This window comes from Arachis ipaensis, chromosome B1 (assembly GCF_059453495.1).
Source record: "Arachis ipaensis isolate K30076 ecotype BB chromosome B1, ASM5945349v1, whole genome shotgun sequence".
NCBI classification, from domain to species: domain Eukaryota; kingdom Viridiplantae; phylum Streptophyta; class Magnoliopsida; order Fabales; family Fabaceae; genus Arachis; species Arachis ipaensis.
This window is the reverse complement of record NC_142436.1, coordinates 16,586,940-16,602,698: the sequence shown is the minus strand read 5'-3', so window position 1 is coordinate 16,602,698 and position 15,759 is coordinate 16,586,940. Positions and strand designations below refer to the sequence as shown.

The 15,759-nt window shown below is 33.8% G+C and overlaps 3 protein-coding genes across 10 annotated transcripts; 1 reads left to right on the top strand and 2 right to left on the bottom strand.

The window, feature by feature from the left end:
• Window positions 1-702: 702 nt before the first annotated feature.
• LOC107626281 (methyl jasmonate esterase 1) lies at window positions 703-8,126 on the bottom strand. Of its 2 annotated transcripts, XM_088501145.1 has the most exons (5): window positions 8,029-8,126; window positions 6,865-6,925; window positions 3,255-3,656; window positions 1,837-1,956; window positions 703-1,099 (listed from the first exon to the last, which is right to left on the bottom strand). In XM_088501145.1, exons 3-5 carry the CDS (start codon window positions 3,609-3,611, stop codon window positions 812-814), a joined length of 765 nt encoding a protein of 254 aa, XP_088357271.1. In that variant the 5' UTR covers window positions 3,612-3,656; window positions 6,865-6,925; window positions 8,029-8,126; the 3' UTR covers window positions 703-811. The 2 variants fall into 2 exon arrangements, with proteins under 2 accessions (XP_088357271.1, XP_088357270.1); XM_088501144.1 differs by lacking the exon at window positions 8,029-8,126 and having other exon boundaries at window positions 6,865-6,985.
• Window positions 4,430-5,875, top strand: LOC148575825 (uncharacterized). 3 transcript variants are annotated; one of them, XM_088501147.1, is made up of 3 exons: window positions 4,430-4,876; window positions 5,085-5,163; window positions 5,339-5,875. In XM_088501147.1, the coding sequence occupies exons 1-3, from the start codon at window positions 4,565-4,567 to the stop codon at window positions 5,341-5,343; spliced, it is 396 nt and encodes a 131-aa protein (XP_088357273.1). In that variant the 5' UTR covers window positions 4,430-4,564; the 3' UTR covers window positions 5,344-5,875. The 3 variants fall into 3 exon arrangements, 2 of the variants coding, with proteins under 2 accessions (XP_088357273.1, XP_088357272.1); XM_088501146.1 differs by having other exon boundaries at window positions 5,085-5,168; XR_015902247.1 differs by lacking the exon at window positions 5,085-5,163 and having other exon boundaries at window positions 4,495-4,876.
• LOC107626248 (golgin) lies at window positions 7,874-14,545 on the bottom strand. Of its 5 annotated transcripts, none has more exons than XM_021118084.2 (11): window positions 14,438-14,545; window positions 14,260-14,325; window positions 14,018-14,164; window positions 13,820-13,906; window positions 13,147-13,734; window positions 11,085-11,567; window positions 10,071-10,132; window positions 9,885-9,990; window positions 9,680-9,759; window positions 8,699-9,028; window positions 7,874-8,597 (listed from the first exon to the last, which is right to left on the bottom strand). In XM_021118084.2, the coding sequence occupies exons 1-11, from the start codon at window positions 14,501-14,503 to the stop codon at window positions 8,531-8,533; spliced, it is 2,082 nt and encodes a 693-aa protein (XP_020973743.1). In that variant the 5' UTR covers window positions 14,504-14,545; the 3' UTR covers window positions 7,874-8,530. The 5 variants fall into 5 exon arrangements, with proteins under 5 accessions (XP_020973743.1, XP_020973737.1, XP_020973756.1 ...); XM_021118078.2 differs by having other exon boundaries at window positions 8,699-9,031; window positions 14,438-14,539; XM_021118097.2 differs by having other exon boundaries at window positions 8,699-9,031; window positions 14,018-14,186; window positions 14,438-14,514.
• Between the last annotated feature and the right edge of the window lie 1,214 nt (window positions 14,546-15,759).

Sequence of the window (15,759 nt, the reverse complement as noted above, 5' to 3'; positions counted from 1 at the left end):
AAAAAGACTATTTAGCAGTTATTAAAAAAACTTAAAAAACATGTTTTGTTATGGAACCATTTAATGGTCCAGCGTTCTGGGACCATCGAATCCTAAGCCCGGTTACATGAAATTCAATGCATAGTACTCAGACTGTACATACACAAGATAATTTTGATAAGTATGAAAAGGATGTTATCTAATGTAATATAGTTATGCATTCGCTGATAATATTTGCCAAATTTAGAGTACTATAAATAAATTTTTAATATTCACTATTTTTCTAGAACCAACTATAGTTTTTTTTTTTTAATTTAACTATATCAATTTTTAAGTCTAGGTTTTTTTTAAGAGTTGATTGTTACCTTATAAAGCTTTTGTTTTAAGTATTCTTTTATCTCTAACTTCCACTCCTCTTTTATTCTTTTATTTTGTAAGGAAGGTTTTCTTTTCTATTTCACTTTTTTTGCTTTGAACCAGCAATTCTTTTTTTCAGTAATTTTTTTAGAAAATGTAGAACTTGCTAACGAGTAAGTAACTTTCTCGAATCCTTCTGGGTGCTGCATATTATCCTAGATACAAGTAACTATGTTTTTTGTTTTTTTCTTGGGAGTTATTCTCATATTTGATATAATGTGTTGTTATATTTTCTGGTAGTCTCACTTTATTATGTGTATATACATTTGTATTATTTCATTAAATTAGATATTGATAAAAATTAGATTTCAAAGCCATGAAATGGTGCATAATATAGGGATGGTTTGAACAGTAGTTTTTTAGACATCGCATTTGCCAATGCATCATCCAATAGGCCGAATGATAGCATAGTCATTTAATAATACTTGTGCGATATATCTTGGAGGCATGAAAATAGCTGAATTGGTGTGGAAAACATCAAAAAGTGATCAGAACCATCTATCTTCTTAAACTCATTTGGAGGATGCAGTTCAATCATCCACTTCTGAAAATCTTCCTTCATCGTCATATCTTGGTCGCCCATTATATAAACTCTTCTCACTTTCCCAAAATTCTCTTTCGTGAATGTGGTTTGTTTATCAAACAATTCATAGTCATTGAAACTGGGGATGGGTCTCATCGATGATTTCGAAAGCATTACATCCTGCATGATGTTGTGAGATGAAGAATATCACCACCATAATTATTTGTCTATATACAACATTAAAAATTATGAAGGTACGGAAAGAAAAAAAATAGTGAGTAACAAGCTAGCTGCTTCGTCTAAAAAAGATAAGTCACACAAAAGCTGAAATAAATAACCAAGTTAGTCAACCAAAGGTGAGAAAATTTCTCTTCTCTCTCCATAATAAATTTTTCCATCAGGACTATATATGTGATTCAATTTGGTTCTTGGTAGTAGATCCGAAATTATTGGTGTTTAGATGATGGATATAAACTGTTTGATTGATGATAGTGAAGAACTTAATGTGTTATTGTTGATTGAATGTGTTGAAATGTCTTTTTGATGAATTAGGGAAATAATACTTCAAATTTCAATAAGGCTTGGTTAAGGTAAGAATCCTCAGGTGAAAATTCGCATGCAATTGTCTTTATGTGAAGTTGATGGTTGAGAATCGTTAGATAATTTGACATGTTTGACAAAATTGTCATCTAATGGTTCTTAACTATCAACTTTATATGAAGACAACTATATGTGAATTTCTACCATCTTCAACTTGTGGAAGCTTTATGATTGATAAATTTTGATAAACAAGTCTAAACCATTGATTTAGAGGAGTATGTTATCAGTCTCATGGGATCAAATTTTAGGCTTGTATCAAGTATCAACAAAAATAAATTATGAGTTATTAGAATTTTAGAACTGGCAAATGTTTGTACCTCTGGTGGAGAGAGCTGATTGTAGGGTCCCGATAGGTCATGCCATGTGAATGCTTCTGTGCTTGACAACTTTTTATCTGCTTTTTCATTGCTAGGCGCTTTCCCCAGTTGTTGAATAAACTTGTGAGCAAGATTTTCGTTTAAAATAGAAAGGTATATAAATATATTAGTAACAACACCAAATACCAGACCCGTGGATATACAAAAGTTTGACTACTAAAACTTGTTTTTCAAAATAACATACACTTAATCCTTCATATTCCTTCATGAAATTAAAACTAATATGTTGAACGTAATATAATAAACAAAAATCTCTACCAAACACCATAAATCAAATATCACATATATTAGTTATACATGCCTGACGTATTTTTTCAGTAGAATTAGTGAATAATAAAATAATCAAACTTTTTATTGAAAAGCACTAATTGCACAATAATCAAAATTCTTCAACAAATTAATCAAACTTTCACTTTAACATGAATTATTTAATACAATTATAAATTTATAATAGATAAATAATCAAACTTATTCAAATGCAAAGTCAACCATCAAAATCGTCATATATATATTTGCAGTAGAGTAATCAAAATTTTAACAAATGCATCAGCTCCTTGAACTGTCCATTTTCTTATTCAATTTATCGGCATCTCGAACGTGCCACATAGCTGGAGGAATATCTCTAACCTCTTGCGGTCAAGATCAAGCGCCTCTTAACATCCTCATATAACAACTTTGGCCCTTTCAACATTGCCATCAAGATGATAGAAAATGTAAATGATACGAAAATTCATCTTGTTTCAGCTCCCAAAATAATCAAGAAATCACTTTTGATAACACCCATGAATAAACCCTAATACACCTTTTACTCCTTTTTAGCATATTAATAAAAAAAAACACCAAATCGATCATTCATAATAATCACATTAACATATATGGCCTTGACCAAAGCTCATAACCACAAACACTCGAAACAGCTAAAACCATCATTTGCACATTATGCATCCTTTTGAACCATAGTTGTATACTTGTATGTATGCTCATTTTTTTTTTCCCTGTTTCTATGCTACCCGTTCTTTGATCTCAGAGAACAGAATATCCATAATGCAACAATCAATTTCCTCAGAAACTAAAGTTATCTAAATCCTAAACATCTTTTCTCACAAAGCATTAAAAGGAAGGATTTCAAATGTTCCTGGAACACTAGGAACATCTGAAATTTTTCCTATCTTTTGATAGTGTCAGAGTCAGTAGAATGAAGGTCCTTTCACTTAACTTGCTCACCCTTCGACTAATTAAAAAGTGTAACGGCTTTGGACTTTTATTTTTCAGGGAATACAATTTGTGATAATATAACTAAAACAATCAACCCTTTCCAAAAATTAATGAAATGTAAATGAATTTAGTAGTAATTGTACCTCTTTACTTAGAGCAGCAAAGGTGATATTTGGACCTGGCATGAGTGCAGCAACGAAAACAGCAACAGAGACCTTTTCAGGGAATTGCTCCATTGCAACAGAGATGCAGCCCCCACCTGCGCTGTGACCGACAAGGATCACGCTCTCGTGCGAGGGAAGAGCCTTCATGAACTGTGTTAATGGCTCAACGTATTCTCGGAAAGAGTTGACCTCACTGGCTTGCTTGGGATGGATCCCAGAAGCAGCCATGTCTAGAGATGTCACCTTATGGCCCACTGACTGAAGCAAAGTGGCGACCTTGTACCAACACCATGCTCCATGCATAGCTCCATGAACTAACACGAAATGCCTCTCCATCCTTCTAAGATTTTCTGATCCTCTTGTAAGTTGTGTCTAGATCTCCTAAGTAGTTGGTATATTTTTATGCAAAATATATCATAGCAAAAAAGAATGAATTATACATAAGTACTATAAGTGAGGACTACAATCATACCAACAGCATACTAATTTAACTAATTAACTAATTAATTAGCCAGAAATAAATAAATAACAAATGGGATTCCAATTTTAGAATAGAAAAAAGAAAAAATCAAAATAAGTTAAAGGTCATTATACATTAGAACCATTTTTTGCATACATAGGTTATGTTTAGTAAACTAATTGGAAATGTAAAATGCTCTTATAAAGAAGACCTTATAGAACCGTCGTACGATTAACGTGTAATACTAATTTGATAATTAGAAAGAAGGCAATAAATAATAACTACAAAGGAAAAAGAGAGTGACGAGGATAATTTAAACTTTTCCTTTGTAAATATTAACTACGGACTCGCTTCCAGTTGTCAAATTTGCATCACCCAATTAATAAATAATTTAAAATAATTTTCGTGTACTGTCCATGGTTCTGAAAACCGAACCGGACCGGCCGGTTCAACCGGAAAAACCGGGAACCGGTCACCTAGCCGGTCCGGGTAATGTCAAAAACCGTCTGGCAAAAAACCGGTGAAAGAACCGGTCGAACCGGCGGTTAACCGTTGAACCGGGAGAACCGTCCGGTTTTTTGACGGTTTTTTGGTTTGAAATCAGAGATGCAAAACGACGTCGTTTTGCCATATTTAATTTAAAAAAAAAAAAAAGGCAAAAGCAAAACGCGTAACCCTAGTTTTCAGTTTTCCCTTTCCAACGCGTCATTCCCACGCCACCCCCACCTCTTCATCTCATCTCTGAGAATCAGAAACCTTACCCTAACCTAACCCCAGCCACCAGCGCGCCATCACAATCCTCCATGGCCGAACTTTTCTTCTCCGATAGATGGTGCTTTCGCCGCCGGCGGGAATCGTGGGTGCCGTCGCACTCTTCTCATCGCCAATCCCTTCTCATCTTTCCTCTTCTCGTCACCGTTGCACAAAGGAAGCGTTGACCCCGTGGCATAACCGTCGCGAAGGTTTCCCGGTCGATCGTCATCTCTTCAAGCGCGCGCTCTCTCTCTCACTCACTCTCTCTGTGTCTGAGCTTCGAGCTCTCTGTCGCTCTCTGTTCGAGTTCACTTCCCTTGTTCCGTTGTCATCAGCCCGTCGCTTCCCATTCCTCCCTCGCCTCACTTTCCTTCCTCCTTCGCCGCCGGTAAGCGCTGCTGCTTTAATTAATATTGCTTGGTTTGTACATTTGTTAATAATACCGATTCTGGGTTTTGGGTTCTTTGATTTCTGATTCTGAGTTTGATAATTTTGCTTAATCCGAGTTACTGATTTTCTGAAATAATGATTGATTGAATGATTTGATTAAATATTTTCTTTGCTGGGTTAATTTGTTTGAGTTACTTTTGTTGAAGGTTAATTTATTTTTGCTGGGTGTTGAAGATGGAACAGGAACAACAGCCAGAAGACATTATTTATTCAATTTGTTGAATGGTGATGTAATTATGAATTCAATTTAATTTGGATTCTGACTTTGGAATTCGATTCAATTTAGTTTTTTCTGCTGATATGTTTTCAGATTAGTTTGGATTCATAAGTTATAACTATACTGTTGATTAATTGATTTGCTGCTGAAAGTTTGAAACTATGTTCCCTTCCCTTTTTTCAGTGTAGTGTATTTTCCACTTTTTCCTCCCTAGCACAATAGCATGAAAACTAGAGTAAATGAATGGAACACAAGCACAATAATGCAAACACAAATGTGACGAGGGTGATGGCGAACAAGTGATCGTGAAGAGTCTTATAACCTGGGTTTGATCTAGCAACATAGTATTTTACTATTTGTCGATAATTCATTGTTGAGCTGGGATAACAGGTCGATTCAGATCATGATAAGTAGAAGTATTTGGCTCGGCTAGTCCTTAAATGCTTGCTTCTGAGTGAAGCACAGAATTGTTGGAACCCTGTCTCTCTTTATTGTATGCTTCTGTTCAGTTTTCATGTCACATTCAACCTTCAAGGGTTGAAGGTGAAAAGCCTTATGGTAGACTAACAGTCTTCTTGTGAAGCATGAGTTAAAAACAGTGTCAATGTGCTTCTATATATCTGAATCAGTGTATTTCAAAGTCCTGCATATGGTAAACTGGTTGTTATGTATCAACAAACTATGCTTGTCTGCACTAATATACTTTTGTTTTGAATAGTATCATTCAATCTATTTATACTTTACAGCCACAATTTAAGTGTTGCTAGATGATATGTACACAAGCCATGCCAATTTAAATTCTTTTGGGTTTCTTAGTATCACTATATTTCTCTTTCTTAATGATCTATGAAGTTGTTTAGTTATAAATTTTTGATGTTTGAAGTTGTTTGTGAATCTCTAATATTAAGTTATGGATAATTTATTATGTGAGATTTTAAATTTTATTAAGTTAGAAATTATTGAATTTATATATTTAAAATTATTTTTAGGTTTTTTAATAATTTTATTTAATATTTAATTAAACCGGTTGAACCCCGGTTGAACCCCGGTCGAACCAGTGAACCATTGAACCAGTGACCTCACCGGTTTATTGACCGGTCCGGTTCTCGCAACCTTGGTACTGTCAATAACTAATTTTCAAACATGAATCTAATTAGATAATCACTAAAATTTTTAGATCCTAATGCATCAAAATTAAACTCTTTTTATTATATTAATATATTTGAAAAAAACATTGAAAAATAACTCAATTTAAGACAGTGATATTGATGGTAATGTTTTGGAGAAAGGGGTTGGTTGTGTTTATGTTGATAACGTGCTACATTGTGCTAATGTAATTACTTTTTTCTTTTATCCCAATAATATGTTTTGATCAATCTCCTGGGATTTAAGAGGAAAAGATGGAGGAAAAACAACCACGTTATTGATTGAAATCGTTCCTCCTCTTACAAAGAATACTGCTGATTCAAAGTTGTGATTGATTTATCCATCTACACGAAAGGAAAGAACAATGACACGCTCTACACTCATTCAATGCCCACTACTCCAGTGTCATTTAAAAAAATAATAAAAAAAGAAATTGAAAAAAGAAAAAAAATAATGGATAAGTAGCAGCAGATAACACAAGAAACCAGTAGCAAAAATACAGAAATGTAATACAACAGCAGAATGCAGAAGATCAAGAGCTGAAATCGAAAAACAAAACTCACAATTGCCAATGGGGAAAAAGGGGTGAAGCAGATGGAGGAAACGTGGCAGCACAGAGAGGAGCTACGGTAGAAAGGTGCACAACACAAGATAATGATAGTCACACTTCTTTACATACAAGATGGATAGAAAGAATCAAAGAAATATTTTAGATACGATAGGGTTATGTTTGGCATTTTGGTTTAAGGATATTATAATATTGAAAATTATAAGAACTTTTAAGAATTCAAAATCTGATGCCTTTTGGTATGGCTTGCAACTTGCGTTTAGACTTGTAGATGCGAATTGAATTCTCGTTGATATTGAAACCTAGACTGGTACTTATCTATTTATTTATTTTGTTACAAAAAAAAATCGAGAGCTTGTTCGGATGAATTTTCCAATATGAATTTATTTTAAATAAAATTTTTTAAAAAAATATTTTGAAAAAAGGTTAGGAACCAAAATTTTTAGTAAAAAAAAATATAAGAATTTAGCATGTGCTGCCTTAAATACAGAACAATGCAACAAAAAATATTAATCACCTAATATTTTTTTTGAAAATTAAAAATTATTATATATTTAAATATAAATTTATTTTTTAAATATATTTTCAAATACAATAATAAAAGTTTTTTTAGAATATGAAAATTATATTTTTAAAAAATTATTTTTTTTCTTTTTTTCAAATGATTATACTTTTAGAGTGTGTGTGTATATAATGTCTAGTTTGGTCTCTAAAATTCACAAATTGACTTTTAGAAATAACCAAATTGATCTATGAACTTGCAAATTATGAATTTCCAGTTATTCCTAATTCAATTGTTGTTAACACACTACTGACATAAAGCATTAATGTACTGGGGTGACATCTCCAATGATAAGGTAATATGGCTAAAGTTTTAGTTTGATTAAATAGGTGTCTTAAATTGGTTAATTAGACTTATTTTGATTAATTGGTTTTATAATAATATAAAATGAATTAAAGACATCTATTTAGGACATCTATTTGATCATATTGAAATCTTAGCCTTATTCTCTATATCAGCACTTTATTATTAACAACAGTTGAATTAAAGACATAAAATTTTATAAATTGTAAATTCATGGATCAATTTGGTCATTTCCCAAAGTCAAGGACTGTTTTGAGAAATGATGGAAAATTTCAAGACCAAACAGGACATTACCTCTCTCAAGTCTAAGAAGCAGCCCAATAGAACAAACATTGCTACACCAAGGTCTTTGCTTTATCAAAGCTCCAGGGACGCAGCCTCACGGAAGTTCCAATGTTGGAGTTTTTCGTCCTTTTTTAATATGCAACAAAAGTTCTTTCGAATTCGGTGGTAGTAGCCGGTCAAATGGCACAAACAGATCAAACATTAACCTAATGTTCAATTTCGATCTAACTATGCCAAGGAAGGGTTGCGTGGAGGGATCAAAGCTGAATCTGAATATGCCGGGGATTCGATGCACGGAGATCCCAAGACCCATGAAGCGTCTGCTGTTGAAAGAGATGAACAACTCTTAACAAAATAACCATGCGTCTGAAGAAGAGAGAGACGCAGCACCTGAAGATTTACAGCAGGAAGCGGAAGAAATGATTCACAGTTGACATGGACACTCTAAAGAAATGTGCTAGCGAACATAACCAAGCTTCATGGATCAGAAAACATCCACACAAGGTTTGAATCATTTTTCAGTTTTCTCTCCATGAAACCTCTGCTCCTGCCAGCAGAACTCTTGAAATTTTCTGAGACTACAAGAAATAACAATCATTAAGAGTTTTGTTTACCATGGTGTACTGAATCCTTATTCTAAAAGACAGACATGTTTGTTGAAAAAAATACAGCAACACACCGTTTCAGAAGTACTTCAGGATTATATGGAAATAAATCCTTTTGATGAAGATTCTCAATAGAATTGTACAATGACAGTAAACATTCTGCAGCATTCTTGAACGGCTTAATATCATAATGCTTGAAGCAATATTCAATGTCTTTCTCATAATTCTTGCTATGCAAGGTGGTGCTTCGATAGTTGTCAACTGATGTTGGAATTTCATTTGCCACAAAATCAATACCATCACCTGAAAGTTTTCTTCTCTTGCAAGATGATTTACTGTAATATTCTCCAACTAATGGAGATTCCACAAATAATTCCCATGTGTCGCATATCAAACACAAGCACCTACTGACAAACACGGGAACAAGGAAAGAATAAATGCCAACTTCGATATAGCAGTAAGTCCAAGTTAAGAGCCCAACCAAGACATAATGATATATACTTTATGAGAAAAGCTCAAGGACCACCAATTTTAATTTATATTGAGTAGCACTTTTAACCAGTAGTCCAACACCTTCAGCTTAACAGTCTCTCACCATTCTTTTAGTCAACACTTTTACATATTGCTGGCTAACTGCTGGCCAAAAACAATAGATTTTACTGGCCATGTAGCATTGCTCATAATTTATTAGTAATCATCATTCATGAACCTTGGATGAAACAAGCAATAGAAAATGGATTTAGAACCCTGAACTTATCAACCAGAAATAAATAAATAAAAATTGGGATATGTGATAGGAATCCATGAAATGTGAGGCTGAACCAGGGTTTTCCCTTAAGTGAATCATAGAATGCAAGATAACAAATCAAAACATAGCCCCAAAATCAAACAAAATAAGATATGAAAAATCATGGAGACCAGTCACCACAACAAGATTTGATTATATCTTTGCCTGATTATTAATAATTACAACAACAATAAAAACCTTTTCCAACTATTTTATTTAAAACCAAGGAAAGAGAAAGTAATGTGATTGACGACAAAATTTAAAATACCTCAAAAGATATTTAGCACAGCTTATTCCAGTATCCTTTGAAATTAGATAATCAAGAAGCACTTGGTGATCATAATGTATCTGCAGATCAACAAGTTAAGGACAACATAATCAATAGATAAGATCTTTTACTTCTTTTTAACTAATTAATAAAATGGATAGAATTGGGGAACCTATCTGCGTGCTATGGCTACATTAACACTTGCCTCTGAAAGAAACAGGTGGAAAAGGTGCACGGGATTAAAAATGTCCAACAGATCAAAAAGAAATTCTTTCTTTACATCCTGATACGATGCTTCCTTTATGACAAACCTACATCAATCCAAGTTTATGACAGTGGATCCTTGCTGAATAAGTTAATAACAAAAGGAAAAGACAATACAATTGCTTACTGTTGCTGGAGACAAGATGATATGCTAAGCAATTGCAACATGACTTCAAACAATAGATCATCCTGTCATTCCAGCAATAACACCACCAGTAAGACTGATATTGTCGAAATTCTCAACTATTGTGCTATAGATTAAAACATGCAAGATCCTATACTCCTCTGTTATGCAAACATATTTCCAACATAAAAGTACAGAACAAAAGAATACAAATGATCCATTGGAATGTGAAGGATTGTAACAGCAACATCGTCTTTATAAGGTTTACATGCTTCATAGTTTTCAAACCTTGCCTATTCATAATTCATCAGACAGATCGTAGTTAACATCCAAACTCGTGATCATTACCACATCCGACATTCAATTTGGACCCCAAAGTAAATAAAATCCTCAGGTCCTGTTTGTTACATTGTATAAGTTGATAATTTTTTGTTACATTTGTATATATACATGATTTTTTTTTTTTTTTGGATAAAAGAATACTATTGGGATGTGGTAAAGAATGATACGAGAAAATAAGTGGTCCTTTTTACAAGCACAAACCATATAGAGGACAAAAGTTAATCTTGTTACATGAAATTCTCGTTTGAAAACTTGTAATTGAGCTACCAATTTCAAACTTATCACTATCAAGTCTTGTACAGTCTAGCTTTATCCAATATGATGTAGCAAACAAGGACTCAATGGTCATAACTGAAAGTTGTTTTAAAGACAATGACTGCATCAAACAGGCTTCACAATCATAAACTATTATGCATAAGAAGCAAAAAAAGGTTAAGCAGACAAAAGTTAATCTTGTTACATGAAATTCTTGTTTGAAAACTTGTAATTGAGCTACCAATTTCAAACTTATCACTATCAAGTCTTGTACAGTCTAGCTTTATCCAATATGATGTAGCAAACAAGGACTCAATGGTCATAACTGAAAGTTGTTTTAAAGACAATGACTGCATCAAACAGGCTTCACAATCATAAACTATTATGCATAAGAAGCAAAAAAAGGTTAAGCAGACAAACCTCACGAAGATATAGCTGCAAGAAAGATGACATGAAATTCATACATATCGCCAAGTACATTTCATGGTTGATAGAGATCTCAGTAGGAAGATGTGCTTGAACCCACTTGTAAAGCTCTAGTGATCCTTTTCTTTTATAGAATGAATCTAGCTCTGAATCTTGATTTTCTGTAAAACACGAGCATGAAGTTGGACAATTGCGGTGGCCTGCATTTACTCCTCTTTCACGGATAAAACTGAAAGAACAATGCAATAAGAGGAAAACAGCTTGTCTTTGTAAGTGGCTGGAATGCATCCAGCATGATTTGTCATTGGACAAACTCAATAAAAATGGAGAGCCTTCCAGGCAATCATCTTGATCAGACTGAAATTGATTTAATGGCCTTTTCAGAAGCTCTTGAAAGAAGTTATGAAGGAGATCCAACCAAGAAAGACAGACTGAACCATCTGGAGATATCAGTGAGCCAAGTCTGATCATCAGGGTCTGCAGTGAACAAGGTCTTTAGTTTGAAGAGTGAGACTCCTAGAGGATTTCAATATTTCATTCAGATTGCACACATAGGCGATGGTGAAAATTGTTAAATCTCAATATAAGAAATCATAGCATACCATAACAGGTGAAAAAAGGAGTTTCCTTAGAAGTTGTTCTCCTAAACCTGCTTCAATTCTAAACATTAAAGCCCAGATGAGTTCTTTAACAAATTGTGTTTTTAAATTAATTCTTCTTTCTTTCCTCCAACTTTTTCAAAGTTAAAATCATGAGAAAATAAAAATAAAAATGAATAAATAAAGCATCTTTAAAGAGCAATTTATGATAATTTTCCTCCCTGGTAAAGCACATACAATAACTTATTTAAGTGCTTCCACTAAATGAAATGCCTATGATTTGTATCGGACACACCTTCATATGTATCCAATTAAAAGTGTAACTTTCTGCCGTGGACACAAGAGGGACACAGATCAAATTCAAGGGCACATTGTTTTGATAATTTATTTTGATAGATCAACTCCAGTATTTAGAATTTCAACCAAATACCTAATGCCAAACTAACATTACATATTTTTCAAAGAGTGTACTCATTAGTCATGACATAGCAAGTAACAACAATGGCAGAGAATGAGAAATGATACTTGCAGTATTTTATTGTACACCTTAAGTGAACACCTTAAAGCAATTTTTCTGCACTATCTCTCTTCTTAACTTTCACTTTCAAATTTAAAAATGGAAGGTGGACACAAAATGTGTACACAAGAGTAATACATATAACATTGCTTAGTATCCATGTCAATGTCAATATCAATACTTCGTACGAAATGACAAGAATTTTGCAATAAAAGCATCCATGCAATAAAAGTTGAATAAGTTTTGCAATAAAAGTTTGCATGCGTAATTCTAAGTACCCCAAGGCATAAATAAAATCATCAGGTTGAATAATGCACAGGGGAACATGGAGTTAGAAACCCTTCCTAATTGGCTGAAATATTATAAGGAAGAACATTTAATTGTCAATATAAGCTTTGTGAACAAGGCATTAGACACTGATTTCGGCAAACATAAGCAAAGGCATGTCAGAGATGGTACTGGAACAGCAATGTTAATTACTTCTACAACTTTGTTCTAATTGCACATTGAGGTTTTGATTGGTGCAACATGTCTTTTATGTCTTGGGGGAACTTGTAGCTATGTATTCTGCCAACGGTATACAGCTAAGGACCATGGGACTAGACTGCAGGAACTTTAGAGATTAAAAAAGTGATCATACATTTAACTAATGATACTCTGATTAACTTTTAGACAAAATAATATAACACTAACCGTGTGCTCCTATTTACATTAATAAATAACAATCTAGGTTGATAACAAGTGTTATACAAACAACACAAATCTAGCCTAATGACACTAAAAAAGTACAAACACAATGTATCAAGTTATCATAACTTGAATACTTGATATTCATAAAACATAACTTCTCCAAAATATATAAAGTGGCAACAATGACTAGTATTTGCTGTCAAGCATACTCGCAATGAATAATTCAATTGAACAACGTGAAGAACCTTACCAGCAACTTGTGTTTCAAGTAATGAACAATGCATTTGTCAGCTCTATCTTCTTGCTTCACAAGACACCAAGTAACAAGTCTAGGTATAAGATTACAGATTTTGCCAATAAGTGGATGTTTATTAGCATAAGCAGATTCACAATCAGTTTCCCAAAAGTCATTGCGGTCAATTAAAGAGCATAGTAACTGAAGAAAAGCCCCAAGAAACTTGATACGAGGCTCTAAAGCGCCGGAATCAGAGCTTTCATTATTACCATCAATATACCTACTCCAATATTCATCCAATAAATCCCAAGGAACCTTTAAGAAACAAGAATTGACAGAGTCATAGTACACTTTCAAAAGCTCATCATCATAATCTTCCTCCTTCAAACCTTTGCATATAACACGCAACACTTGAGTGATGCCAGCAACAGTAGACCAATCACAGTTCTTCAATCCAAATTGCATCAGAAAATTGACATCTGATGAATCAAAACCAGAATTTTCAGATCCGACATAATGTGTAGACAAAGGCAGCAGCATTTTAGTAATCGACATCTCCAATAAACGACACCATAACTTTATAAACTCATCCCATTTGTTACCCTACAAATGATCACAGGCCAGGGTAACATTAATACTGAACCATATAAACATAACAATGGTTATCAAGTAAAATATCACTTCATACCGACTTGAGCACAAACTGTGAAGTTAAGACAAGTGCATTGACAGCCACATGCCGAACAAATTCATCCTTGATAGTTAGCAAAGTCATCTGTCACGTGGAAAAAAAATCATCGGAGACTCAGTACCAAAACCTGAAATGGAAAATCACCAACACCACCATCACATAAAAAAAGGCTTCATCAATTTGCAAGAATGTTACCATTTTGGTTACAATTGCAGAGAGACATTGATGAGCCGAAAAATGGTGGTCCGAACAGAATAAACGGTCGTTTGGAACAGGTTTCGTCGCTGTGCCCTCTTTACAAGAATCGAACTCTCGAATCCGCAGCTGAATTTTTCTCACGACCTAAAAATGAGAAATGGCGAAACTAAAAGAAAATAAATAAATAATAAAACGGATATTGAGCAGTATATAGAAACTGAGAGAAAAAAATGGAAAACCTGAGAAGCAGCGAGTAGAAGCTCCTTCTCCTTCTGTTTGCAAATTGAAGAGAAGGCGTCTGGTTCCTGATCCACACGAAAAGAGAGCTTGGTTTAGTCAGCATGGTGAGAATTTGAAAATAGAACAAAAAATTAAAAGATGGAGTTGAGGGTTGGATCTGAGAATAGTGAAACGGACTGTGTAGGGGTTGAGAGTCTCAACGACTAGGCGGCAAAGCCATGAGAGTTCCCCTGCCGGAAACATTCTCAGAACTCAGAATTGCTATTGCCTTGATGCCTTATGTATGGACCGGTCAGACTAGAAGGTAGTTGTTGTAAACATAGTTATCAGAACCGGACCAGACAGGTCGGTTCGACCGAAAAACTAATGAACCGGTAATCTGGTCGGTCAGTTGGTAATTTAGACCAGACTTATAATTGACCCTATAATTATTAAAACCGAATCGGCATTTGACCCGGTAAAATTACTGGATTACTGAATTAGTGGTTCAACTAATGAGTCAGTGATCGAACCATTTTTTTGGTGATTTGTAGTCGAACCATTTGATTCAGTAATAATTAAATAAATATATAAAACTATAATACAATATTTATTAAAAAATAAAAAATTAGTATTTAATATTTCATATTATTTAAATTTAAATAAATTATATATAAACTTCGTTTGCCGTTGCCTTAATGTCATATATATAATTTATATAAATTATTAGCCTTTAATTTAATAGGTCTAATCTGAAAAAAAAAATAAAAAAAGTTACATATAGATAAATTAAAAGTAAAAATAATTTGTTGATAAAAAATAAAAAACAATTAAAATTTTAAAAGAGAAATAAACATATATAAATTGAATTATATGAGTAAACATGTGAGGTTAAATTTATTCTAATAAAATATGAACTAATGCAAGGTTACAAGCTTGTAACATTACTCATGTGAACTTAGTTATTATATATTCTATTATTAGCCTACAATAAAGTAAAGAGTGTGTCTGGCTTAGTGGCAAAAGAGATGCAGCCTTTACACAAGGTTCACGGATTCGAATTCCATATGTTGCATTTTTTTGAATTTACCGCACCGATTCGCATTGAACCGTTTGGTTTTCAATAAGTGGTCTAATTGTTAAACCAAACTGGCTAGATCACCTTTCGATCGAACTGACCGGTCCGGTCCGATTCTGATAACTATGATTGACCTAATCAACGGTGGTCAAACCCGTTAAAAGCTGACCAGTTCGTGCCTGGAATCGTTGACTCGCGCAGGTGCATCATGGACCTGCATGCCGCCGAACCACGGAAGGAGCTCCGCATGGCAAAAGAGCTGTAACCTTACATAAGATTCACGGGTTCGAATCCCATATGTTGCATTTTTGTGAATTAACTGTGCCCATTCATGTTGAACCGTCTGGTTTTCAACGGGTTTGACCACCGCTGATCGGGTTAATTGCAGAAATGGTCTACTTGTTATACCGAATGGCTAGATCACCGATTTACCAATTTTTCG

Coding starts and splice junctions, on each gene's coding strand:
- LOC107626281 (XM_088501145.1), bottom strand. CDS start 3,611: ATGGAGAGGCATTTCGTGTTAGTTCATGGAGCTATGCATGGAGCATGG. Junction 1,957..3,254: donor TTGCTGCTCTAAGTAAAGAG/GTACAATTACTA, acceptor CTTGCTCACAAG/TTTATTCAACAACTGGGGAA. Junction 1,100..1,836: donor ATCAGCTCTCTCCACCAGAG/GTACAAACATTT, acceptor AACATCATGCAG/GATGTAATGCTTTCGAAATC.
- LOC148575825 (XM_088501146.1), top strand. CDS start 4,565: ATGGTGCTTTCGCCGCCGGCGGGAATCGTGGGTGCCGTCGCACTCTTC. Junction 4,877..5,084: donor TCCTTCCTCCTTCGCCGCCG/GTAAGCGCTGCT, acceptor CTTTTGTTGAAG/GTTAATTTATTTTTGCTGGG. Junction 5,169..5,338: donor TCAATTTGTTGAATGGTGAT/GTAATTATGAAT, acceptor CCCTTTTTTCAG/TGTAGTGTATTTTCCACTTT.
- LOC107626248 (XM_021118078.2), bottom strand. CDS start 14,503: ATGTTTCCGGCAGGGGAACTCTCATGGCTTTGCCGCCTAGTCGTTGAG. Junction 10,133..11,084: donor TGCAGCTATATCTTCGTGAG/GTTTGTCTGCTT, acceptor CTGGAATGACAG/GATGATCTATTGTTTGAAGT. Junction 9,760..9,884: donor TCCACCTGTTTCTTTCAGAG/GCAAGTGTTAAT, acceptor GTTGATCTGCAG/ATACATTATGATCACCAAGT.